The sequence below is a fragment of the Anthonomus grandis genome, chromosome 3 (genome assembly GCF_022605725.1).
Source record: "Anthonomus grandis grandis chromosome 3, icAntGran1.3, whole genome shotgun sequence".
Classification (NCBI taxonomy): domain Eukaryota; kingdom Metazoa; phylum Arthropoda; class Insecta; order Coleoptera; family Curculionidae; genus Anthonomus; species Anthonomus grandis.
The window spans coordinates 36,732,349-36,759,507 of NC_065548.1; the positions used below are offsets into that span (position 1 = coordinate 36,732,349).

At 32.1% G+C, this 27,159-nt stretch overlaps 2 protein-coding genes across 4 annotated transcripts in view; one reads left to right on the top strand and one right to left on the bottom strand.

The window, feature by feature from the left end:
- Positions 1-27,159, top strand: part of LOC126734688 (structural maintenance of chromosomes protein 4) — a 217,319-nt gene that overhangs the window by 125,843 nt on the left and 64,317 nt on the right. Inside the window, exon 22 of one of the 2 annotated variants that reach the window (XM_050438397.1) lies at positions 4,250-4,475. The exons of the other annotated variant lie outside the window; for it this stretch is intronic. Within the exon in view, the coding sequence (XP_050294354.1) occupies positions 4,250-4,410 (161 nt within the window). The 3' untranslated portion in view covers positions 4,411-4,475. Of the gene's footprint in view, positions 1-4,249; positions 4,476-27,159 lie in introns of those variants that run through there. 2 annotated transcript variants of the gene reach the window in all.
- The window catches only part of LOC126734690 (uncharacterized), a 205,792-nt gene continuing 196,427 nt past the window's right edge, over positions 17,795-27,159 (bottom strand). For both annotated transcript variants that reach the window (XM_050438399.1, XM_050438400.1), the window contains exon 15: positions 17,795-25,569. In XM_050438399.1, the coding sequence (XP_050294356.1) occupies positions 24,926-25,569 (644 nt within the window). In that variant the 3' untranslated portion in view covers positions 17,795-24,925. The remainder of the gene's footprint in view (positions 25,570-27,159) is intronic.

Here is a 27,159-nt window from a genome sequence, read left to right on the forward strand (position 1 = left end):
TAGTCTCGGTTAAAAACAGACGGGTTATTAGTTAAAAAATAAATAATCGGTACTATACATCAATTATTGTAATCCTGCTGCTCCAGAGCTTTTTTCTAGCTTTTATCTGCATATGCAAATAATAAACACCACCAATACTGGCAAATTGTTAGACCTAACATACAACAAGATGCACACAAGCTTATAAATTAAAAATTGCTTATACGAGCCCTGTCTCAGTGAAATTGGCCCAACGCCCCAAAACATGATTTTTTAGAATTTATTTAAGGGATAACTAAAATTTTATTTCAAATATAATATTTTTGGTTTCTTGAAATGTTTATGGAAAGATAACAAAACCGACGCAGCTATTTTTAAAGCGTTTTAATTTCGATATTTTTTTCTTTGCAAAATGATTTTTCTATCGCAAAATACGTGATGGAAATAACTTAGTTGAATGGTCTGTTTATGCGCTTCGATAAAATAAAAGTAGGCTGTATAAAACAAATTGCGTTGCTAAGAAGCCGATTTTGACGTTTAAATCAACTTTCAATGCATTAGTGTTGTTGTTAACAATTAAAAATGTCTCGTGGTAAGGCTGTCTCTGACGAAATAAGAAAAGTGATCATTCACTTGCATTTAAAAGGTCAAAATGCTTCCCAAATCGCTGACAGTATTAACAACTCGAGGTTTACGGTTCGAAATATTATTAAATTGTACAAAACAACGGGATCTGTTGCTCAAAAACCCGGTTTGGAAGTCGACCGCGTTATTCCAACACCAACTTAAGAGCCTTAAAACGGATTATCAAGGGAAATCGGCGTGCTAATTACAACGAATTGAAATTATTGTGGAATCAGGCAACAACAAAAGAGTTTTCAAGAACAACCTGCCACAGAGCCGCCCAAAAACTGGGATTTAAAACTTACAAGGTAGGCTTAAATTATTTTTTTTATTATTCGTTTTCAAGTTTCAGTATTTTTAGGCAAAAGAGAAACCCCTACTGACAAAAATTCAGAAGAAAAACAGGCTAGCGTGGGCTAAAGAACACAAATTATGGTCTTCGAACTCAATTATTTGGAGTGATGAAGCCAGATTTGAAGTATCCGTTGGTGATAGTAGAAGTCGTGTCATAAGAACTAAAGAAGTGTTTCAGAATGACTATCTTAAAAAAAAAGTTAAGTTTCCGGCTTCTGTTATGATCTGGGGATCGATGTCAGCAAGTGGAGTGGGAAACTTACACTTTGTGGAAGGTATTTTGAATGCTGATAAGTATATTAATGTGCTTGAAAATAACCTAATACGCCAAATTGAACAAATGCGAAACAATATCGAATGTATCTCCCAACAAGATGGTGCTGCTTGCCATACGGCTAAAAAAGTAAAAGATTGGATGTTAGAAAACATAATTCCAGTTTTAAAGTGGACGTCGAGCAGTCCAGATCTATCGCCGATTGAAACCTTGTGGCATATCATGAAGAAGGAGCTCAGATCGAATCCCGCAAGAACCGTTCCAGAATTGCGAACCCGTCTCCAAGAAATTTGGAACAGTTTTACACCAGATGACTGTCAAACATTAGTTGACACTATGTTAAGACATATCAAAGCAGTAATCAGTCGAAAAGGCGATGTAACGCAGTGGTAATTTGCTGCTATTTGGTTTTGTTGATTTTTATTTATCGACAGTTTTTTTGAATTTTTGTAAGATATTTTTCCTCAGTTGTAAAACATGTAGTATTTTAAGCTAATATTAAATAAAAAGATCATATGTTATCAGAAATACCTTTTAGTTTTTAATACGTTTTCGCTAATATGTCAAATTTCATAAAAAATACTAGTTGATATATGATAATATGATAGTTGAGCCAACTTCACTGAGACAGGGCTCATATAAGCTTAAAAAATTAAAAAATTCAAAATAAAATAAAAAAATTAAGTATTATTTATATGACTTACCGTAGAAAACTTCGTTTTTATACGGTCTTACGTAGAGCCTTAAAAATCGGACAACCCTTATAACTTGCAGCATTATTTAATCAATTTTTCCACCAGCAGCAGATAGGATTTGTTAATAAATATAGGGCACCCGAACATCGCACTGCAACATTTCAGAAAACTTTCTCATACATAGGGATTAAATTATGTGAAATAAAAGTAAAAGAATTTACTCATAAAGAATTCTCAAAATACGCTAAGCAACTTCTTATTAATGAGCAAAAAAACTATAATTAAAAAAAAAAATTCTAAATAATGTGTGCTATGGTATTGTCAGGTTTTCACGCAAGTTAATAACCTGTAAAATTAATATACAATAATTTACTGGCAGCTTTCCTCGTTTGTCTCGCGCACGCCTTTCATCCTTTTTTTCTACGATTTGGCCATTTGAAACTTATTAATAATTTAGGTTACACAAGGCTACAACGCAGAAATATACATAACTTGTGATATATTTTTTTGAAAACATAAGTAGTGTAACAATAAAATAATGGTAAAAACAACAAGCAAGAAATACGAGCCTACAAATCCCCCAGGAGATTAACTACGAAATTCCTAATCTACCCTGCCATCCCATGAGAAAACCGGCCACCGCTACCAAAGCTAAGATACGCAAAAGCCTGGAAGCACCTGCGTGAAGAAATGAACAAGACTATAAAAGAAAACAATCTGCCCCACTGAAACTGTTAACTTGTTCTATATAACTGTGCGAATTGTATCTGTTGCTAACTGTGCTTACTTGTTGCGAACGTAAACATCTTGATTTTGATCACTCAAGAAGGGATTCCATCATTGGAAACCCTTCTTGAGTGATTCCACTCTCCCTCTCTTCTCACAGTAATTTTCGTACAAAAATTTGTCTAGAAAGTTTTTATGTAATTTAGCCTTTTCAAGGTTACGATAACAAAGTAACAACGATAACAAAGTGGAATTTCAAATCTGCTCCAAAAAAATAGGGGTTTTCATAAAACAAAATACTCTGATCTTGAATTGACCTTAAAAACGACCTTAAGGTCAAAATTACCTACACAGATACGCCCCTCTCTCTCCTGAACAACTTTGTTCTTAAAATTTTTTACTGCATCTCGCCTACTTTCGGAGCAATTTGGGTGATTATGTTAGAATAATCCATCCTGTATAAGCGTGCCTTAATGTTTGGTATGGCTACTAGTGGTGGGATAATTCAAATTAAAAATCATTCATAATTCTATTATGAAAATAATCGGTAGCACCTGAGTATGGAAAAAATTGATTATTTTGAACGAGTGATCGTAAAAGTCAAAGATGAAATATAATCGTCATACGTCTCGTTCGCGATCACTCACAAGTCGATAATCAGCGTTTGGGTTTTAGATTCCGATTTTCTTATTGGTCAATTGAGCTTTGTTATCGGAGTTTTAACTAAAACAGCAGAAGCGAATTTTTCAACTGTGTTACCATTGCTTTTTATATTCATATTTTTTATGATTCATAGTAATAGATTTTATTTATTTTGCTCTATAAAATATTAATTTTTTAATAAGAATAAACATAATATTGGTGTTATTTTTTGTTATTAATTACTGTAGCGTGTAGGACGAAAGTATGCGACTTTTAGATACAATTTAAAGTTGCAATTTACCTAAAAGTAAATATGAAATAATTAATTCTTCTATATTTATAATAGAAATGAACCTATTTTATTTGGTAAGTAAAGGTAATATAAAATCATTCTAAAAATATTTCAAAATGTTCTTACATATGTTACAAACGACTTGTTCTGCATCGAGTTTGTTAAAATAATCCCAAACTGTTACTTATGTTTTTTAATTCCAGATCTCATTGCAAACATCATTTACTATTTACAGTAATACTGACTTTTCGTAGTTTATCAATAATTTCAAGTTAAAAATATTAAAATTGAAAATATATTTTTTTTAAGAAACAGCAACAGTGTGTAATGATTAAGGAACAAAAAAATATATAAAACTAATTATTTGTCACAAATTGATCACCTGATAAAAGGTGTTATACGTCGAATTATAATTCGATTTTAATTCGAATTATAATCCGATTATTGCAATCATTCATAACCTAATAATCTGATTATCGAATAATGCCTTCGAAAATTAGCATTTACAATATTTTCTGTTAAAATAAATGACAACTTAGAAAACCCTGTATGTAAACAACGCCACTCACCATGAAATGGCCCCCATTATTACCACTTTTCTATTTTTTTTTCAATTATCAGCTAATCATGGGTTTTCACATAAGGTAACATTTTATTTTCCAGAAAATGAAATGACAACGAGACATTTACATATGTCTCATTTAAATGAAAAGACAATTCCGGAAACTCCAGAACCTTCAATATCGGAAGATAGTAATGCTATGGACCAGTATACCGACGATGAAATTGAGGAAACTCCAGAGCACTCTGAATCGGATGACTAAAAAATCTAGTTTTATAAAAAAAATTGTTTATTTACAATTTTTGTAATACATTTAACATGTTTAAAGTAAGGAGTTTTATTTAAAAAAATTTTGTGTTTCTTATTAACAACACTAAACATTAATAATCTTGAGCTACTTTGATGTTATGTTTTTTATTGTTAAATGAAATGGTTTGGTTGAAGAACATCATTAGATACCTGTTGATTTACCGTTATCAGCCCATTGCTTCCCCACATTTAAGACGAAGTGAAACTGACTTCTTAAACGATAATTTTCTAAATGGTCATAAATGTCATCAAGGGTAATGAATGATCATTCTTGAGGACATTTAAAAACCAAAGTTTATAACGCATAAGGTACCTGCAGGTAATAAGGCCTGTCGGGTAATAAATAAATAAGTCTTTATTTCCAACGGTCACCCACTTACAGGAAATGCAGAAAAAAAAATACAAATCAAAACAATAATAACAGAATAAAAATTAAATGCAAAAAAACAAAGTAGTAAAGTAAAACAGTTAAAACTAATTTAAAGAATAAACAAAAAGAAAAGAAAAATAAAAAAAAGAACTCAACAAACCTTTATGCCACACTTCTAAATAACAAACAGCATTAGACAGGTACTTACAGGTTGTAATACTAGGTTATTGATTGAGTAGCCTCAGCACAGAAGATAGCGTATCAACAAATAGATCTATGTTGTAGTTACAAAGCGTATTAAACAAATTACATATGTAAAAAATCGGAGCTCTCTTGAAAATATTATTTAATGCTCTGTTGCAATAAAAAGTGCAAGAATTTCTGGAGTTTATCCTTGGGACAATGTACCGAATCTGATTTAAGAGTGAAATGCAGTCTATTTTGTTGTTTACTAGCTTATATAAGAAAGTTATAGCCGTTGTCACACGACGATCGAGTAAGGTTTTCATATTGAACCGTCCAAGCATGACATTTTGGCAAGTGCCTCTGGCTGGATAAACGCCATCTTCCCTATAGTGCAAATACTTTATAAACCTGCGTTGTATATATTCAACGTTTTTGATTTCAGTTTCATATATTGGATGCCATATAAGTGACGCATACTCGAGTCTTGAGCGTACAAAAGATTGATATAATAATAGTACCACGCTGGTATCGTTAAAATTACGACAATTTCTAATAATAAACCCCAAAGACCTGGATGATGATACTACAATATGATATAGTACAATGATGATAGTACAATATTCTGAATGTGGCTTTTAAAGTCAAAATTTTCATCAAACGTTATACCCAAATCCTTGATTTCATGGCATCTTGTTAAAGGAAGATTCTGTATATGGTAATCATATTGTATAGAAGTTTTATTTCTACAATAGGAAACAAGAAAACATTTTGATACATTAAGAAAAAGTCTGTTATTCTGACACCAGTTATTAATACTATTTAATACTTCTTGAAGATGTTGGCAGTCGGCTAAACAGTTAATTTTAGTGTAAATTTTCAGATCGTCGGCAAAAAGCAATTTATAACAAGAGATGATTGATGCGAGATCGTTAATAAACAATATAAATAACAAAGGACCCAAATTTGCTCCCTGGGGAACTCCAGATTTCACTATATATTGAGAAGAACGAAAGCCGTCGATCTCGACAAACTGCCTACGCCCATTGAGATACGAGGAAAGAAAACTTAACAGACCTGTGGAACAGCCCAGATAATCCAGTTTTTTTAATAAAATTCTGAGATCTACCTGATCAAACGCCTTCTGAAAGTCCATGTAAAGGACATCTACCTGACCTCTAGCATTAAGCGCCTGACACACATATTCAGAAAGACAGCTCAGGTTTGTGACACATGATCTCTGCTCCACAAACCCGTGCTGATCGATAGAGATGAAAGATTTAACTTGATTGTACAGTTGTTTATGAATACAAATTTCAAAGAGCTTGGAAAAATTGCATAAAATAGATATAGGTCTATAATTTCGAAGCTCCGACTTATCGCCCTTTTTAAAGATTGGTATGACTCGCGCTATCTTCCAGCAAGAAGGAAATATACCTGTGCGTATGCAGAGGTTAAAAATGTAAGTCAATGGTTTCGCCAATGCCGCAATACAGTCTTTCACTATGAAGCTCGGAATAAAGTCTGTACCGCAAGTTGACTTGTTTTTAAGTTTTTTGGAGGCTTCAATAATATCAGACTCATTTAAATAATTTAAAGTTACATCACTTTGACAATGTTTTAGTGTAGATGAAGTAAAGTTGTTAGCGTCAGACTCAATGTAAACACTCTGAAAAAAATTGGCGAAAGCATCAACTATCGATTGTGGATTCGAAAACTCATCGGCACCATCCCTTATAATACCCGGTATTCTAGAATCGCCCTTCCTCATTTGAATGTACCTCCAAAATTCAGAACTATCCCTGCAAATATTCGTTTCTATATTACGTAAATAGTTATTATATGCGTTTGTTTTTACTGTTTTGAGAGTAGTTCGTATGTTTTTAAATTTATCATAATGGTAGATTGTATTATATCTTTTATAATTCTTGTGGGCTGATTCTTTACTTTTAATTAACTGTATGATCTCTGAGGTAAACCAGGGAGGATACCGACGCCTTCGATCCTTCCTCAAAGGTACAGTGTTCTGAAACATAACGTTAAGAGAGTTATATAAATGGTCACAGGCTTCGTTGACACCCAAACACTTAAACAATTGTTCCCAATTTGCATGCAATATTGAATCGTATAACAAAGGAAAATTGGCCCTTCGAAAATTGAACGTCTTGGGTGCATTTCTGCATAGTTCAAATGATGGTGATTTTTCGATTTTTAAGTTATTAACATAGACGAGTAGCGGGGGGTGATATTGATCAACCCTCGAAATCGGCATGTCTGATTCTATGACCGTACAGTCAACATTCGAAATTACCAAATCCAGGGTTCGGTCAATAATATTTTTGACATATGACAGGCCTATATTCAAAAAAACCGCTTTAAATTAATCGCAAATCGATTGCGTTGGGTCCGCGTCTCCTATTGGTCCATTTACAAACGACATTCGAACGGACCCGCGTTCCTCGCTTTCGGGCGTCAGTAAGTTCCAACAACTTGTGTCGACGAGTCGCCGCGTGTGATATTATAAGGATACAACGAACAAAAACGTAAGTATTTTTAGTATTTATAATTGTATTTTTAATTTATAACTGCAGATATTTTGGTTAGACTTTATATTTTGTGATTTCAATAGTTTATTAGATTAAATTTAGCCGACATAATTTACAAAATATTTCGTCATGGATGGGTAATAAGGCCTATAAAAATTAGCTATAGGCCTTATTATCCTCATGACAAATTAATGTTTTTATTAACATATTATTAAACTTCTAAACTATTCTCGTTTTATTTTCAGTGATTTTAACATCATGCCTCCTAAAAGGGCACCTTGGTGCGAGGAGGATTTAATATCAGCAGTTCGATCTGTTCAACGCGGTACTCTGAGTATATGTGGGGCTGCGGCAAGGTTTAATATTCCCAGAAGAACCAGTAGAAATCATGTTCAGAATGGAATCCTAATAAAAATACTAGGTCGTAAATCTATTTTAAAAGAAGAACAAGAAGCTGATCTCGTTAAAAGAATAATAAGATTTAGTGAAATAGGTCTACCTGTGACTCCACGGATCCTTCGTCGATTGGTATTCAGATTCTGCGAAGATAATAAAATTGCTCATCAATTTAATACAACTTCAAAACTTGCTGGTAAAGACTGGCTAAAGTCTTTTATGAAGAGAAATCCTGTAATTTCTAAAAGAAAAGCACAGTTTATGAATCCAGCTAGAGCTCAAAAACTTAATAAATTTATAGTTAATGATCATTTTTCAAAAATAGGGAAAATGTATGATGATCTTGATATAATTAATCATCCTGAAAGACTTTATAATATGGATGAAAAAGGATGCCGCTTGACTATTCACCACCAGCCAACCGTTTTAGTTAAGAAAGGGGTAAAACGTGTTCACTTTCAATCGTCAGAACATGCAGAGAGTGTGACAATTGCAGGATGTGTCAATGCCCTTGGAATATCAATACCTCCTATGATTATTTTTAAAGGAAAGAGGCTAAAGCCAGAATTACATGATAATTTGCCACCAGGAACTTTATTGGAAAAATCAAGTAAAGGCTACATGACTAACGAACTTTTTAAAGAATTCCTCAGACACTTAGCCCGATACAAAAGTCCAGGAAGGTGTCTCTTAGTTTTTGATGGTGCAGCTTGTCATCTTGATTTGTCAATTGTTGATGTTGGAGACTCACTTGATATAGATCTCTACTGTTTGCCATCGAATACAACACATGAGCTTTAACCCCTCGACAAAGCTGTATATCGTTCATTTGAGCATCATTGGGATAATGAGGTATTATTATTCTTGGATCAGAATCCTAACAAAAAGCTGACCAAATCACGTTTTAACATCATACTTTCAAATGTTTAGTCTAAATGCATGACACATAGTAAAATTATAAACGGTTTTAAGGCTACTGGTCTGTTTCCATTAAATCCCGAGGCAATTCCAGAAACAGCATTTGCTCCTTCAATTCTCTCAGACGTACCGGCACCGGATGATACTAACAAAGAAAATAGGCGTCCACCTGAATCTCCTCAACCTGGTCCGTCTGGAATGGCATCCAACAAGTCTGGCAAATTTTCCTATTCCAATGTTTACTCTTCTGACTCGGATTCGACTGATGACCATATCCCTCTTGCTGAATTAAAGAGACGAACAACAAAAGTAACTTCTTTTAATGAACTTTTGCCCACACCAGTAAAAACTAATGAAAAACCTAAAAAAAATTAAAAAAAATTGTCAAAACCTAATTAATTTTCTTGACAACCTAGAAGATGCCATTCTTTTTGCTAAATTGAACTCTTTACATAACTCTATTATTTCTGTATCCGAGTTAAATGAAACATTAAACTACCTAAGAGCGAATTATGATCGAGACACTGTACCAAACTTTAAAAATATTCTTTCATTCTACCAATTTATTGGAACACAAGTTTTATTCTCAAAGGATAGGATAATATTTTCAATTCAAATACCCTTATTAAAGCCTGAAACATATACCTTTCACCATATCTATCCTACTCCTCAAAACCATACCATTATCATTCCTAAATACCCCTATGTGGCACAAACACAGAACAATATCCAATATGAAAAAGACTCTTGCCCCGAAATTGAAGAAATATTCTACTGTAAAGAAGTATTTCACGAAGAAGATAGTTGTATTGCCCAGCTTATGAAAAATCTACCTCCAACCTCTTGCCAGTTTAGTAATCTACACCTGAAACAACCTCTAGTTGAGCAAATAACTAGAACTGAAGTCTTGGTGATTCCCGAACAAGAGGTCCAAGCCTTTACAAAATGTGGCTCAGACAAGTACCTGTCAATTAACGCACCAACTCTCATTACAATTCCACATCCTTGTGAAGTCTCCATTGGAACCAGAAAGTTTATCAACATATTCGATGAAGTACCCAGCAATCAATATCAACACCGTAGATTTCAAGGAAGTCTACCACCTAAAAGATTTCGCTAGTCAACTCACCCCAATCCAGGAAATCCATGAAGAATCTTCACCAACCTATATGATAATAAGCATTATAACTACATGTCTTGTCATCATACTTTTAATATTGCTCTACAGAAGCCAATTGTTTTCCTATGCCAGAACGCGATGCCAGAAGAAGAAGCTACCTTCTGAAGACATCCAGTCCGAAGCTGAGCTCCAAGATACCAAGCAAACTCATTCCATTATGTTTGCTTCTTAAGGAGGGAGGAGTTACATAGTCACATAGTGCCTATCCAGCAGCGGCCCACCTTTATGCCAGCCTAGCTCTTTTTAGTTTATAAATATAAGTTAATTCTAGTTTTAGTCATTCTTATTGTACCTAAGCTACTGTACTCTGTATCGTACTTTAATATATTTTGTTTTTTAAAAACAATCTTTCGCCACACAAATCTATAATTAACGCCTGACCTGTTTTTTTTTGGTAGTTCTAAGTTAAGCTACCATTTTTGTCGAAATGTCACTGAACATTTGAATGTGACCTTTGAAGGAAAATGGATTGGCAAAGAATGGACAAAAATTTTAAAAGGTTAGATAATGTTAACACTTATTTTTAGGCTTTATGGAAGACCGACGCACTGTTGCAGTATCCGGTATATAACAAATGTGCCTAAATATAACGCCACGGTGACAATGCTATGGGGGTTTTCAGGGCTGTTTGGACAGAATTTGCAATTTTTTAGCTGTTGCAGTGATTTTCGGTTAGATGCTGTTTTGTCGATTGTCCGCCTTATATTATTGCATGTTTTCTAAGACGGTTTCGGTGTCTTCTTTTTCTTCGGATAATATGAGAAATGTGCTTTTTTTGCTCTTATTTTATGTTTGGTGGAAGCAGAGTTGGTTCATGTAAGAGCTGCTGCTATTTCCTATATAAGGAGACTGTTTGGATTTAAGCATTTGCATTGCCAGGCTAGACGTTTGGCGTTTAGGTCATCACCTATCAAGACGGGTATATTAGGAGGCCGAGGAGAGGAAAAGAAACTTGGTTGCATCATTTCTTTGGAGGGTCTGAAGTAAACGAAGTCTAGCAGAATAGGACCGTTGCTCATTTGGACGTTATAAAAATGGGATCGAGGCTTCGGAAGCGAAAGATTGGCACGGATTTCTTAATTGAAAAGTATACGCAATCAAAAGTAAATATTATTCTATATTTCACAAGGAGTGACATTACCCAAGCTTGCTGAATTTCCCCTGTTTATTATATAATTGCAAAAAAATATTATTTTGCAATTATATAAAAAATGAATTCCCTTGAAATTTCTTAATTGGATAATAAGGCTCTATCTAAACTTATGTTCTTACCTTTAACTTCGTACTAGTGGAACCACGTGGTATGGGCATTTGAATATACATATCACATTCCAGCATGCGATGGTAGCTTATCTGATAGACGGGATTCTAATGTACGAAACTTCAGTTGCGTTTTACGTCCAACTTGAGACTACGCCTGCTTCAAAATACCATGGAGTCATGATCAACAACAAGCTTTATTTGGGCGAAGAAATTTAGATAACAAATTGCTAATAAATCCGCCAAGGTATCTGCTGATATTGACCAGCTTATGCCAAATTTCAAGACTACTTCCATGTAAACGCTGCCTGCTGACGTCTTCTGTATATTTAGTTCTATTGTACGGAGCTAAGGTTCGAGCCCACATACTCGACAAACAGTTTACCAAGAACAGCTTTCCCAAGAGAGTCCAACGTCGAGGAGCCTCACGGATCGCATGGGTCTCCGAACTTGCTATTATGGTAATTTTCGGGATTATTTCCTTTCTGCTCCTGGTGGTGGAGAAACATGCGATTTACTGCCGTAGTAAGTATCAAGATACGGAGAAACGCAGCTTACAAAGAAGGGCGCGATCGTACTCTCGACTACTGGCAACGCAAATAGGATGATACGTGGATAGAACGTTGGACCTTTAGACTGATTCCGACTATTTGAACATGGGTAGAATGGCAGCATTGGGAAGTTGACTATTTCGGTACCCAGTTTCTCTGCAATACATAGGTTTTTTGAACTCTATGAACACAGAATAGGAACTGCCTGAAGAAGGAAAATTAGGGAAAGGTAGTTTCTCAACATGATACACTCTGCCGACCACACTTTTTCAGTGCGAAGCACGCTCGTCGAGCGAATCTCTTCACAGAGTCACTCCTGACAAGCCACTCCTGACAACATCATTGGAGTTATGTTTCATGGCCAGGATACCTGTGTCCAGTATGTACAGTCAACAAAATTGAAAATGTCCCTCGCTCCGTGGCTCTTTACCCATTTACACGTAATTTAAGCACAATTTGGCTACACTGTATGAATGAAGAAAGTATAGCGGCATTTTTCGAAAATAAGTAACGGGGGCTGATGCGGGGGCAGCTTATGCGATCGATCCCATTATAACATTGTGTATAAGGTACCATTGTAAATTTTAAGATCTATTTTTAAGGAGGGTTTTTCCATAGTAATTGACGGCACGGGGATGCAGGTAAAATGTATAAGGTGGTAATTATAAATAAATTTGATGGTAAGTAGAATTGTACTGTCTTTTGTGTTTATAAGTGCCTCGAGTCTATTTACGTGTTTAATTTTTTTTTATTTTTTAAAGTGTTTTATGTAATATTTTTTCATAATGCCAAGATTGCCTGGAGAGAGGGAGAGTATCATGGAAATTCGTACTAGAATTATTGTTATGCATGAGATGGGTGCCACCTTACGAAAAATAGCAATGGCTACGGATCTTTCAGTAAGTTTTTTTTGTATGCATTTCGTTTAAATTTTTTGTTAGGTAAAATCTATTTAACCTAAACTATGAAATTTGTCAAAAATCTTCAAAAATTCTCTTTAACTTTCATTTAGAAAAAAAAGGTTTGTTTTTATACGGAACCAACTTTTTTTGATATCCCGAAAATCCCGAAATAAGCTAATAAATTTAATAGATCAAAAACGAAAATTATTATCTCATCGTCCTGGGAATCTATTCAAATAGGAGTGATTTCGAGGGTAATTTATAATTTTTTCATTAAATTTTTTATTTAGAAAAATAGCTGAAAATTACATATCTTAAGTTTAATTTATCGATAGATATGTAAAAAAGTTATAAAACTTACCTATATTTTTTAACAAAGAAAAATATACATGTAATTGGATCTATCAAAATCAAAAATGTTTTTGTTTTATTTTTAAAGTAAAATCATTTTAGATATGATTGATTGTTTTTTTTTGAGGTAGTATTTTTTAAATCCAAGCAACCCTTATACAGGGTGAGTTTTTTAAAGTGTTGCAACGCGATATCTTAAAAACATTCAAGTTTTTTCTAAATATTTAAAAAACGAAGGTATAGTTTTTTTTTAGATAAGAAATAAATTTAATGCAGTACCATACCCTAAAAAAAGTATTAATGGGTTTAAAGGTTTCTCAAAAACGGTAGTCGAATGTAGTATAGATTGGCGATATTTTGAATTTTAAATTTAATATCTGACTTACTACTGTACCAGTTGAGGGTTAAGGGGAGTGGCCCTATTAAAAAATGTTTATTAAAATAATATTTAGTCCAAAACGCACCGTGAGCCAATCCACTACCGCATTATTTGTATCCATCTAGTATATTTTTCTATCTGTATTATTAATGTATTTATTATTATACCTGTGAATGGGTTTTTTTTATGCCAAATTTAAGCTTTACCTCGTTAATTATATTTATTCGATTTAGTAATATACATTATGTATATGCATTTTACGATATTAGACTGAGCATTGACATAAGTGAGCTTTGACATAGGTAATTTACGAAAAAGAAGAGAAGAATTCTATCGCCTGCTTTTATTATAATTTAAAATAATTTTGTCTCTTCGCGCCGGTTGTTATTTTTAAATATGAAGGTTTTATAAAAGTCATAGCAAACATTTTAATCTGAAATATTTTCATTTTGAAAACTTTGTCAATATTTTCGCTTTATTTGCTTTTCACCATATATTAAAAAAAGTTGTCATAGAAATATATTTTGACGTAACGCTCTGAATGTTTTAAAAAAACACCAATAAATAATATAAAATTATATTATTGTTAAGAGACGCTGTTATTGCTTTTTTAGTACCTACTTTATTAACTTATTCTTAATAATAAAATATTTACTGCTATTTTTTATCTATACCTATACATATAGGCCACCCCTTTGCTAAACTGTTGTCACTAACCTAATAGTATAATAGATATCTATTTAATTAATTAATACTAATTACTGCATTTGCTTTTAAACAGCTCAAACAAGTTAGACGCTGGATCCAACGTCAAGAAGCAGAAGGGCATGTAGAAACCAGACAACATCCTGGAAGGAAACCTGTATTGACCGAAAATATGAGAGAAGCTATTGTTACCCAAGTAAGAAATAACCCTTTCACAAATAGCCGGGTGGTCAAAGAAACCATGAACTTGGATGTTAGTATGCAAACAATTAGGAATACTCTTCGTTCAGCTGGAATAAATTGTAGACGACCAGTTAAAAAGGCCAAATTAACGGTCGACAACGCAGAGCGAAGGCTTAGGTTTGCTCAAGAAAATATTGACCGAGACTGGTCAAATGTGGTATTTACCGAAAATAATAGTTCCGAAATTTCTTCGGATATAAGGTCCCATCAATTAGTGTGGACACCTACAAGTACCAGATATGATTCCCATTATGTCCAAGAAACTGAAAAAAGCGGGATAATAACATTGTCATTATCGGGTTGGATGACCCAAAATGGACCCGGAATGCTGGTAACCACGCCACCCCAAATGAATTCCGCGGACTACGTGGACATTTTGGAAAATTCTTTTCTGCCTTCATACAGAATATTATATCCGGCTGGACCAATATCCTTTATGCACGATAATTGTCCAATTCATACCTCCCGTATGGCGAGAACATGGTTTGAGGAACATCCGGAATTTAATTTAATTCCATGGCCATCCAGAAGCCCCGACTTAAACCCCATCAAAAATTTGTGGGCTGAAATGGTGAATTCTTGGGATACTTTTAATCAAGGCCAAATTAGATCGAAGGAAACGTTACTAGCCCACGCTCAAAGAGTTTGGGAATCTTTCAGAGGGAGACCCGATTTTAGTAATTACGCGGGATTAATGCGGAAAAGGCTGCAACAATGCATTGACGCAAATGGTTTTTATACCAAATATTAATTAAGAAGCCATACCAATACCAAATGCACCCTGTGATATTAAATAATTATTAGTTAAAAAAAAAGGTATAAGTTTCGAAAAAAACACAATACGTAGGCTATTTAAAAGTTTAAATAAAAAAAGTATTTTTATTGTAGATTTAAATTGTAATTATACTTACTAAAGCTTGTTAGGAGTAGTATTGAATGTTATTATTTGTTATTAAGATGTTATACTTAAAGAACTGTAATTTGTCATTAAATAGGAAATAAAATTTTCGCTTTGAAACTGACCTTTGATCCATTACTTATACGTTTTATAAGGTTTAAAAAAAAAGTAAATAAAAAAAGATACGGGACTACTACAATTAAAGTTTAGTAATTAAAGTTAACTTCGCTTCAATAAAAAAAATATAAAAAATAGTTTTTTATTCAAGAAGAAATCACGAGAGTGCCTTATTTACAAACGGAAATATTACTTTATTCATCACTTCAGTAAAAAAGTGTGCTTTACTCATGAGAACCACATATATTTTTTTCTACCTCTTACCAAAATATAGACATAAACAATTTAAAATATGGATTTGCCGAACAACATTTTGGGCTAATCGAACAAGTGGGGACAATTTTGAATAGTTTTTGTAAAAACAATGGTCCACTTAACTTGATAATGAAAAAAAAATTTCAAAAACGCAAACTAACTTTCTTAATATGCAGCTTTTACTATACGAGTATAGGCAATTTTTGGTATATCAACCAACTTCTTTTGACGAGTTCTACACCCTGTATTTTTATATAGGTATACTTATAAATAAAATGTGAGGAAAAAGAAACAAAAATCTTAATTTTTTTCCCATATTATGGTAGTACTTAGTACAAGTACTTAGTTTTACAGCGCTAGACAGGGTATTCCAAAATAAGTAGTTTTGGTAGTATCTCAGCTCGTATTACGTTATTAATGCTAGGAGGCGGTGCTAACCATAGCGCGCTATTTTTTATGAAACCAAACAGAATTTTGAAGAGCGCATTTAGCCAACGTATAAAACACTATAGCGCATTGTCCTAAAAACTTTACATAAGGAAGAAAAACAAACTGATTGATTTTTTTAATATCAGCTTGCACGGCCACAAAAATTTTCGAAATGTCCCATTGCAAAAACCCCATCTACTGAAAAATCAGTTCCGTCACCCCTGCCTATTTATACACGACTAAACTCGATCGATACTCTACACCCTAACGCCCGCCGTACGCTACTCCTTTCAGTCAAAAGCCATGTTGCCAAATTGTAAGGCAACGAAGTCCGAGAGCAGATGCGAGGGACATTTTCAAATTTGCCGACTGTACATAATACAAAAAAGGCCGACCTTGATCAGGCTTGAAATAAGATACCCCAAGTTTAAAAGCCATAGGAGCGTAGCAGAAAAGGTCTAGCCCAAACCAATGTTCAAAATAGTCCTAGTCTAGGGACCTAGGAGAATAATGAGTTCCACATTGTTATACCGATATTCTTGCAATATGAATTAAATAAAGAATAGTTTAAAAAAAACGCTTTTATTGCTAATCGAACTAAAAAGTAGAAAATAACAGTTAATATTTTCTAATATTTTTTATTTAATAATAATAATAAAAATCACAATAAAATTTAAGTTTTTAACAAAATATTTCAAGTCAGAGTAAAAAGGGTATATACCTATGAGAGAAGAATTATGAAAATGAATTAAAATGTACCCACGCTTTTAACTTTGTTTTGAATTATTCTGTTAATAATTTACATTTTATTATGATTTTTATTTGAGGTAATTAATTATGATTGATTGTCCAACCTTCTACTACTGTAATAAAAACTCTTTGTAAAGAAAAATTATTTTCTACTTTTTAGTTCGATTAGCAACAATACCGTTTTTTTACTATTATTTATTTAATTCATATTCGTTTATTGTACTTTAATCAATAAAACTTTATGAATTAAAATATTTGGATCACGATAAATTGCCTATTTACTTGCCAAATTTTGTTCCGTAAAATAATCTCGAAATTTATGTTCTGATTATTTTGTTGTAATTAATAAGAAGCCTTTGTAAGTCACGGTTATCATATTACATCTTCTATGAATATAAATTACAGTAACCTGCGTTTATGAGACTTATTAGTACCCATGCACGTGTAAGGAATAAACAAGGTGAGAATGCAACTACTCTAAAGACATTTTCGTCTCCGTTGTGCAGAGCCGCGTGCCCAAGCAAGTTCGAAAGAGTCAGTTGAAGACTACAGAAATCAGTAAGAGTAACTCTGGGAGTGCAGGCATGCGCATATCGCGCGCTAGCTTTATCTCTCTTACTCTCCTAAAAAGGATCTAAAAAAAAAAGTATTTATTAATTGTGGCAGTCCTAATAAGGATAATGGGAAACTGTTGTCAAATTATTGCTTGGTCATCAGTCCTTGATACGTGTGCAAAGTTTCAAGTTGATCAGACTTTTAGAAACCACTGAAAATAAAGCTTCTGTTACATACATACTAAGATACAACCTGAGCTAATAAAAGCGTGTTAATTAAAAACACTATACAGATATTTTTGTAAATATAAAAACGGGGCTACTAAAGTAAAAGACATTAATGTTATAACCCTTTATTTAATTAATTTCTAAAAATACTTGTTCAGTCGTATTATAAACTTATATTTAAATATATTCATATATAATTTTTTTTCGATAAAAACAAAACAAGAAATAATAAATAGAAAAACATAACAAAAATGAGCATTGAAATCAATAAAAATGTAAAAATTTGTACATAACAAATTCTCATCCGCCACCTTAAATTGTTAAAAAGCGGCAAAAGAACCAATATAATAAAAACATAGCTTAAATATATAAAAAATAGCTTAATAAGTACTACTGAAATAATAACGTTCACTGACCGGCACTCATGTATCCATTTGATTTGATGCATAGTCAAGACAAATAAATTAAATAGACATAATAGGGTATTGATATATTGAAATATTGACTTTTCCTACGGAATAGGATGAAGTGCCTAGTTTTAAAATTGCCTGTATAAAACTGAAAATAATCTTTGTCACAATGTGAAGGTAAAGAGATTGGCGAGTCTAAACGTTATCATTGCCAGTGAAGCTTAACATTAAATTAATATGAAATTTAAATAATTTGAGCGACCTGTTTCTCAAATAAAATAAGTTAATTTCAGTTTTATTCCCTTTCAAAAATATATTATTTAACAAAAATACTCTTAAATTAAACTTAATTATAGCATTTATTTTCAGTCACCATATTTTCATTAATTCCTAATCCTAAATTTAGGAAAGAAAAGATATTGCACTAATAAGGTATGGATAATACGAACTAGATAATATCAATTAGTTTTCTTTTTTTATAATAGATTCTTAAGAATTATAATTTAAAGGATTTTTAGGATTCAATGGTATGATGAAATTTGCGGAGCCGAAAGAGGTACAAGCTAAATTATATGAAGGCAAATTTGGCAAAAAAAATTGGCGCAAAGAAGGCGCATAAATTAACGACTTAAAGCAAAAATGTAACGCGAATAATAAAATTAAGAAAGAAAAGTAACAAAAAGTAAGATTACGTGAATAGATTGAATAATCTATATAACAGAATTTAGATAATGATATCAGTTTTGCATTCAAAGCAGTGAAACTATAATATGATTAAAATATTATAATTGTTATTATGTGTGTCTTCGTATTTGATTGATTGGGTCACTGACATTGTAACTAAAAGGGCTTACGACGTTAATAATTAAACTTATTTATGGAAGTTATACCAAATGTTTTATTTCAGTATAATTATTGTTGTATCCGAGTTATGGGGGTATGGAAATGAAAGCCCCGATCATAGGAAATACCTATATTCAATCCCTTTTATCAATTTGCACAAAATATCTACTTATACGATCGATCAAAAACAGAAACAAATTAAATGCCACAGGATATAATTGACAGGTTTTCATTTTCTTTTCAAAGTGGACCAATTCTAGTAAAATCTACGATTTTGGAATTCATCCAAGTTTGAAAAGTATGGATGTTTACAAGAATATCGTAAATGTCCCCCTTGTAATTAAATTTAAATGTTTTAAATTGCAAACAACCAAAGCTATTTTTTTAGAGGTCCAACTAAAGCGGATTGTGTTTTGTGAAAAAGTGATGGAACATGCGAACAAGGATGAAGCATTCAAAGAGATACTTTATTCACTGATGAGTCATCTTTTCCCTTTATGGACATCACAATTTATCGGCTGATTAAGGTTACTCAACAAAAAATAAACATTTTAATTTTGCAACTAAAATTCAGTATCCTCAAAAGATGAATTTAAGCGCCTGCAAAGATGTGGGAAACTTAATTATCGGTTCTTCTTTTGTTGATGACAACTTAAATGGGAAGAAATATTTTAATTTTTTAAGGGAACAAATTACTCCTACTCTCCGGCGACTAAATGTCAATTTAGATGACCACTGGTACCAACAATATGTCGTGCTCATAATGCAAACAAAGTTGGACACTTTAGAACCTATCTTCGCTAACCACATTATTGGAACAAAGGGTACGATTAAGTGGCCTCATAGAGCTCCCGATTTTTCTTCAAATGATTTTTTCCTTTGAGAGAAAGAAAGTTGTAGTCATAGTCTTAAACGTGCCCCTAAGATGCCTTTAGATGAACTTTGTACTAAGGTACGTGAAACTTTGAATATTATTCAAATTGTTTTTAAGGATAAAATATTATTTTTAATTTTTACTCTAATTATGAGTTTGAATGAATTATGAGTAATTTTATTTCAAGAAATTCGGACTAGAAGGATATATTTTCGAAAACTAGATAACTTTACGAAAATTTAAGATAGTTTTAAAGGCAACTGGAATAGATAAGAATAAAACCGAAAATCATTCCCCTTTTAATGAATGTCATAACACTGATAGTAATGTTTTGCCTTATGGAAGGTAGCTAAAAATTTTCAGTTTAAATCTATGAATAAATAATGCCTTACAGTAAATTGAAAGTCATAGTGCGAATTAAATCTCAAGATTGGAATGGCTCACAATCTTATTATTAGTTGTAACAAATGTATTAGTTGATTATAGTTATCGTGGTGCCCAAGTTAAATGTATAGTATCTACACACATACATAAATTTAGTACACATTTTGATTGTAAAACTTGACTTACGCTCACGATATGCTACTTTATTAAGCATTAACATGCCTTCTTTGCCCCCATTTAATTGCTGAAGTGTATATATTGATAGTTCATTATACTTCGCTACAAGCTTGTGACTCCCTGTATGTAGTTACCTCTATAAACATGTTTTTCACATTTTTAGTATTTATTTCATTGCATATCTTTGCTTAAAGTACTACTATTATTAATTACTAAGCTTAACCTATACAGAGAATAGAAAAATGTGTTAGCGTAAAGCAAAGACACTTTTTAAGTTTTACTGTCTTTAGTGTTTAAGTACAAACAACATTAATTAACGTTACAATATTATATAAAAACGAAATAAAACACATATATTTCAATTTAAACCCGAACAATAGTGCAGGTACTTAGAAGCACTTAAATATTTTTACAAGCAACTTACCTAAATATTACCCAAATTAAAAAATAAATTATTGTAAATATTGCACTAGTTATTGCACTCGATACGTTTTATTGCACAAAGGTATCACTCTTATGTTAATTAAAATTAATGCTATGTATCTTAAATTCTACGTCAAAATTAATTCGTGGGCTTAATGCCATTATTTATTATATTAATATTTGCCTAGTTTATATTTTAAATTGTATTAACCATTATAGATTGCAGGCTTCTTAGGCACCGCTACGTTACCATTATCAAAGCCGTAAGGGTTACAGAGTGGTTTATATTGACAAAGATTTCGTCTATATTTATAAACCTGTTATTATATTTTGTTGGAAATTACTGGGTTTTAATTTTTTGTAAATAAAATTATTGTAAATAAATTCAACTTCTGTACCTAAAATATATTATAAATTTTTGTCAAGCAGTCCCATTACCAGTGAACAAAGAAAATCCACTTTCCAACGTTTTTTTGCAGCTAGTGGATTTTTTTTAATTACAATAAATTCCATTAAATAACATTGTTCCTTTTTCCCAAAAAAATGAAAAAACTAGAATCACCAATTATTTTAAGTCGTAAGTATCTCTTTTTAGCAGTAAACAGTTGTAATTCAACAATTTCAAATCAACAACAATGTGTCATTTATGCTTCTTCCCAGAAAGCTAAAATACTATAAATTTTCAATTTCAAGTATTAAACTATTTAAGTTTTACTTGATAGACAACTCAAATAGTTGATATTAATGATTTACGCTATGATTTCTACCAATAGTAGTATAGTGTTACACACTCTTTCAGATCTATTACTTATTAATTATCTCAAATACAGTCATCATAGTGCTAATTTACAAACAAGTTTTGTTAGGAATGGTTTGATTTCGTTCGAAGAGGCACAAAAAGTGTACATGTGTACATATCTACTTACATATCTACTCGTAATATAGATTTGTATTGTCCTAATGGACCAATAATGTTTTTAGGAGTAAAACTATAATTGTAAGCTTGTATGCTACGCTATTATGTGCAACCTAACTTGTCTACCTTCAAAGAAGGCAATCTAAATTATTTAAAGGTTGGCCTATATCGCAGATTGTAGAATATAGTATTTTCCAAGTTGCATATACTGCCACCCGTCCTTATTATTTTTTGCCTATTTGTTACCTATTAAAACAAAATTTGGTAATTATGAAACATAAATAAAATGCAAGAATGTTATTATTAGGTACTAGGCCAAATTTATGACGAGTCTAAGTTCGATATTTTTGGGAATTATAACAAGCAGTTCCTGAATCGTCCAGTAAATATTCAATTATATGAAGGGGTCGACAAGTTGATCCAGCTGTTTTTCCAAGCCAACACCAATCTCACTGACTCTCCACAAAGGGTACTGGAATATTACGTTTCATTCGTATCGTTTACATAGCACAAATAATTATTTGAATTTTTTAATTATCCTAAATTTTGAGAAATAATATTAGAATTAATAATTATCTTTAGCTAGTTGAGACTCTGATTTTTGTCCGATATATCATTTGCATGCCCGTAATTTCCTTTGCTGGTAGACATATAAGCAAACTGTATACTCGTGGCATACGTGACGAAATTTTAATATATGAATATGTCAATTTTTGTAAAAAAATATATCCTGGACTATAATATGCATTTTTCGAGATCAATGCCTTAATACTAATAATATCGCTATAAAATATTGAAAAAAATGGAATTTATTTACCCTTTGAAGGTGGTAGATTGGAACGCAGTTCTACTTACTGGCTTGCAAACTCTTCTAACTGAAATCCGAATTAATTATTCATGAGATCATTAAAAAAAAAGTGCATCAAATTATACAATGGCAAAATTAACAAAAAAAGGTTCATATTTAATATGACAAATTACCTACAATCTACTTGTTGTGCTATGTTTTAATAGTATTATCTAATTTAATGAAATTGATTTTCTATGTTTAATATTGTCTGTAAATATTGTAGTAATTAAAAAAAAAGTTAATTTCATATATTAAATTTCAATTTTAGTTTGACACGTAACTTTCTTTATACCCTGTATATCTAACCAACCGTCTGTAACCCAGACAGCTTGTATTATTTAATTCATCAAAATTACATATTTTTGTACTTTACATTAATGTTAGATACCTATTACTTAATAATATTGTCTTAAATTGTAGTTATCTTAAATAAAAACCTAAACCTAATATTTATTGCACCTCCGGCCGTTAAAAATATATATCACAAATTTACAGTATTGCACTTAGGTAAATATTGTTGAAACTAATATATAAACGTAAAACTATGAACTATTAAAGCACATATATCAAAAACTGCTTGAAATACCCTTCTAAAGCTTAGGTTAAGCACAAAGTCAAGCAAAAAACTAATCATAAAATTTGAAGCAGGTATCTATATAATTTAATAAAATGGATGATTTTTTCTTGGAATTTAAGTCAGAGCTATTTTGATTAAACGAGTTATTTATTTAGCTTCATCTATCAAATTAAATAAGCTCTTTAATTTTTTTGGCTATTTTATATAAATAATCTTTAAATATACATAATAAAAAAATATCCTGATTTAAATATTTCATTCTTTTAAGCTGAATTTAATTCCAAAAGAAAAGCTCAACCCGGCATCAACTACCGTGCCATAAATAATGACTGATTAAACTAAGAAGTTTGTATGCCATATGGAATTAAATATAACATAGGCATTTTAAGACGAGAGAAATACAGTTTTCTTACCGAAAACAAATAAATATTGCTTTTGGGGTTGAAGATGAAAACTACCGACCCATAAGCCTGTTTTTTATACCACCTCTACAAGCTATTCACAAGAAAAATTATAGCAAATCACTTAAAAATCAAATTGGCCTTTTATCAATCTAAAGAAAGGATGGATTTTAGGAAAGAAGTGCGCACTAACGACTAACTCCGCTGTATAACAGGCCTTATAGAAAAATCCATCGACGAATACAACCGACCTCCGGTCCTAGCCTTCGTCGACGCAAAGCATTCGATATTATCGAAAGAAACAGTGTAATGAAAGCGCTGGACGAAAGCACCATAGACTATCGGTATTCTAAGCTGATTAAAGACATATATAACAATGCTACCATGACTTTAAGATTGCATAAAAATACAAAATGTATAGTAAGCCAAAAGAGGAATTAGACAAGGGAACACGTTATATCCCAAATTTATTACCGCAGTTCTGAAACATGCTGTCAAGCAGTTAGACTGGGGCACCAAATGAATCTGTATTGACGGCGAAATTCTCTCATTTGGGAGAAGATTAGAACTGTGATTACTTAGTAAGATGCGATTTGCAAAGAAGTTTACGGTTTAAATATTAACTTTGGAAAGACGCAAATCATGGTATCAAATTTGATACCAAGTAAAAACCTAAAGGTCAGTGGTAGCGAAATAATACTAGTCCACAAATATAAATACTTAAGGTCATGAAATTCAAATAGCCAAACCACTGAACTGCAAAAAACAATTACCCTGCATCTTCAAGAGCAACATATAAAATGACCTAAAAAAATACGTGCTCCCGGTCATGACTCTGTTGTATGTTTAAAATCATGGGTATTTGGGCACCCAAGGAACAATACTGACAGTCGTGTATTAAACAAAACCCATCGATTTAATTGTCTGGATTAACCTCAGAAAGAAGTTTAGTAATGTTAGCAAAATTTGATATTTAAAGTCACGATGTCAGTGACATTAGGATATGATGAAGACTTTCACGCGGAGCATTTTTATTATCTCCTACATTGACATTTATTTTTTTTTGTGTTTTTTAAATATTAAATGAGTTATTGGCTAGTATTATATGATATCCCATAACCAGGTCTTCGAATTTATAAGCCTACGTAAATTAAATTTATTCCATTTGGCTAAAACACAAGTATACACTTTACACCACAATATTAAAAACTATATACAAAGTGATGGTTCATTGAATAAAAGTACATTTTGTTCAAGATCTTTTAATCAGTGTGTAGAATATCTGCAATTGTTTCTGCCAGCATCAAACACTGTTTTCAGTAAGTTGTATTAGCCCAAATTGTCATTATAAATGTAAAGCTAAAGAAGGGTATTTTCAAATTACCAACTAATATTACTTCATCTCAACACAAGCGAACTATGATTCGAATTTACAGGAACAACAGTCGTATAACTAACAGTCTCAGAGTCGCTACTTGAATTTTCCTCGGCGCAGTTTAATACACCGCTATCCAATGAAGTGGTGTAAAAACTTTGAGGCTTCCTATGGAACCTTCCAAAAAAAACTGAGTGAGTTTCTACACTTTCTGCACCAGACTCGCTCTGGGCATCCCCAACACTCTCATTATCCGTTTCAGAGTTCTGTTCAGAGTAGAGTTTCTTTAATTTAGATTCGTTCGAATCCGTGCTGAGATAACCTGAATCCTCTGGTCTTAAAAAAGTATTTTGCCAGTTATTTTTCTTGTTTTTAAAAAACACTTTGGGTGAGTTCTTCTCATTTTTTAAAAACGATTTTATTGGAATAGGATAAGGCATATTTGAGATGCTGGAATGGAAAACGAATTGATCGTTGTCGTTTTTTTTCAAAATCAGGTCCTCGGTTTGAATAAGGTCGGTAACCAAACCGTTCGATTTAGATTTTTGAAGAAGGCACAGTTTGTATTCTTTCGAGTCTAGTTGATTATCAGGAGTACTGGCAGAATTTAACGTGGTTGTGTCAGCACTCCTGCCCTGCGAGTTTTTTGAATACATTTGAAGCTTATCTGGAAAAAACATAAAATTTAATATATGTCTTATTGTATTAGAATCTACAGTGTATCCATAATAGGTAAGTAACCATCTCTGTAAAAACTTTGAATTTTTTTGTTTTCGGTAGGTTCTTTAAACTCATTTAGGGAAATGGGGCACTTTTTGACTAAAATCATTACCAACTTGATCATTATAGGAGTACAATTAAAGAAGTACTTTTTTAAATAAAATTTAATTCGGCTTTGTCAGCATCGTATTGAACGTTTTTAATGATTTATATCATTCTAAGATTGTAGAAGGCTATTGAATTTATACGATTATATAAAGTTAGTTCTAGATCCAGATAGATACCGTTATTTAGCAAAATATTTAGCTTCTTGTGTACATTTAGCTAGAAGATGTTATATTGTATTCTGTCACAGAATAAAGAGTCATTTTTTTTGAAATGGAACAGCCTGCATGTCATATTGTAATTGTCAAAATTGTAATGGTTCCCAGGATAATAGAGAACTATGGCTATCTAATACCTACAATCATTAAGTCAAGATTTTTTCTTGTTTCGAGATAGCCATTTTGAGGTTCTGATTGATTTTCTGTGAAATGTTTTTAATTTACTTATTACTTATAATTTACTAATTTACCCTTACTTACACTTACTTTACTAGAAAAATACCGGATATTTCATTTATTTAGTTGTCATTATATCTCCGAAAAAATTGAAAATAGGCGGACATTCTAAATTAATGGACTTTTTGTGCAATTCTCTATAATTTAATATACCATCAAAATTAAAAGAAAAAAGTTTATCCTAAGGTGAATTGGTTTCCTATTTATCATGAGCCTGTAGTTACCCAAGTTTTAGAAGTCTAAACTTATCATATTAACCAGAATGGGATATGAGTTTGGCATTTGAATAATATTCCTTTGCGATCTAAAATGTAGTATAGCTTTAGGTAGTATAGCAATAGCTTTAGGTGTCAACAAGAATCAAGAAACTAGAAAAAACCAGAAAGCTGGCTTTCATTTTGTATATTAAAAGACTATTATAGTTCCCTAGAGAGTGGCTGCATTTAAGCATAGTTGAAAAGCTTATACGTGGTGAGCATCGAAGGATAATTACACTGAAAATAAAGATGTTTCCTAGGCCGTAAATGTATGCTTCAAGAAAGTAACCAACCTAATGAAAAATTTGTAGTATTGGTTACACCTTAAGGCGGACTATCAGAATGTCCACTTATAATTTGTTAGTTTTAAACGATTGGGCATTGACGTAAAAGGGCTGAGGTAATTTCCTGACTGTTGATGCCATTGTAAGATCACATTGATTTAGTATATATCCTAGTAAATATTCTAGTACATCATATTGATTAAGATATTTCGGAAGCGCGAAAAACAAATACTCAGATATGAAGTTTATTTTAATGAGATTAACATTAACATCCAGTGCATTAATCTTACCCCAGTCAGATAATATCTTATCGAAATCCTGCTGCAGGAGAAAAGCATCACTTTCAATCTAAATTTTAATTTTTGAGAACAAAAGCAACAAAAAAGATAGAACTTGAGTGAAAACTTTGCGACATGCCTGACTATACATTCAATTA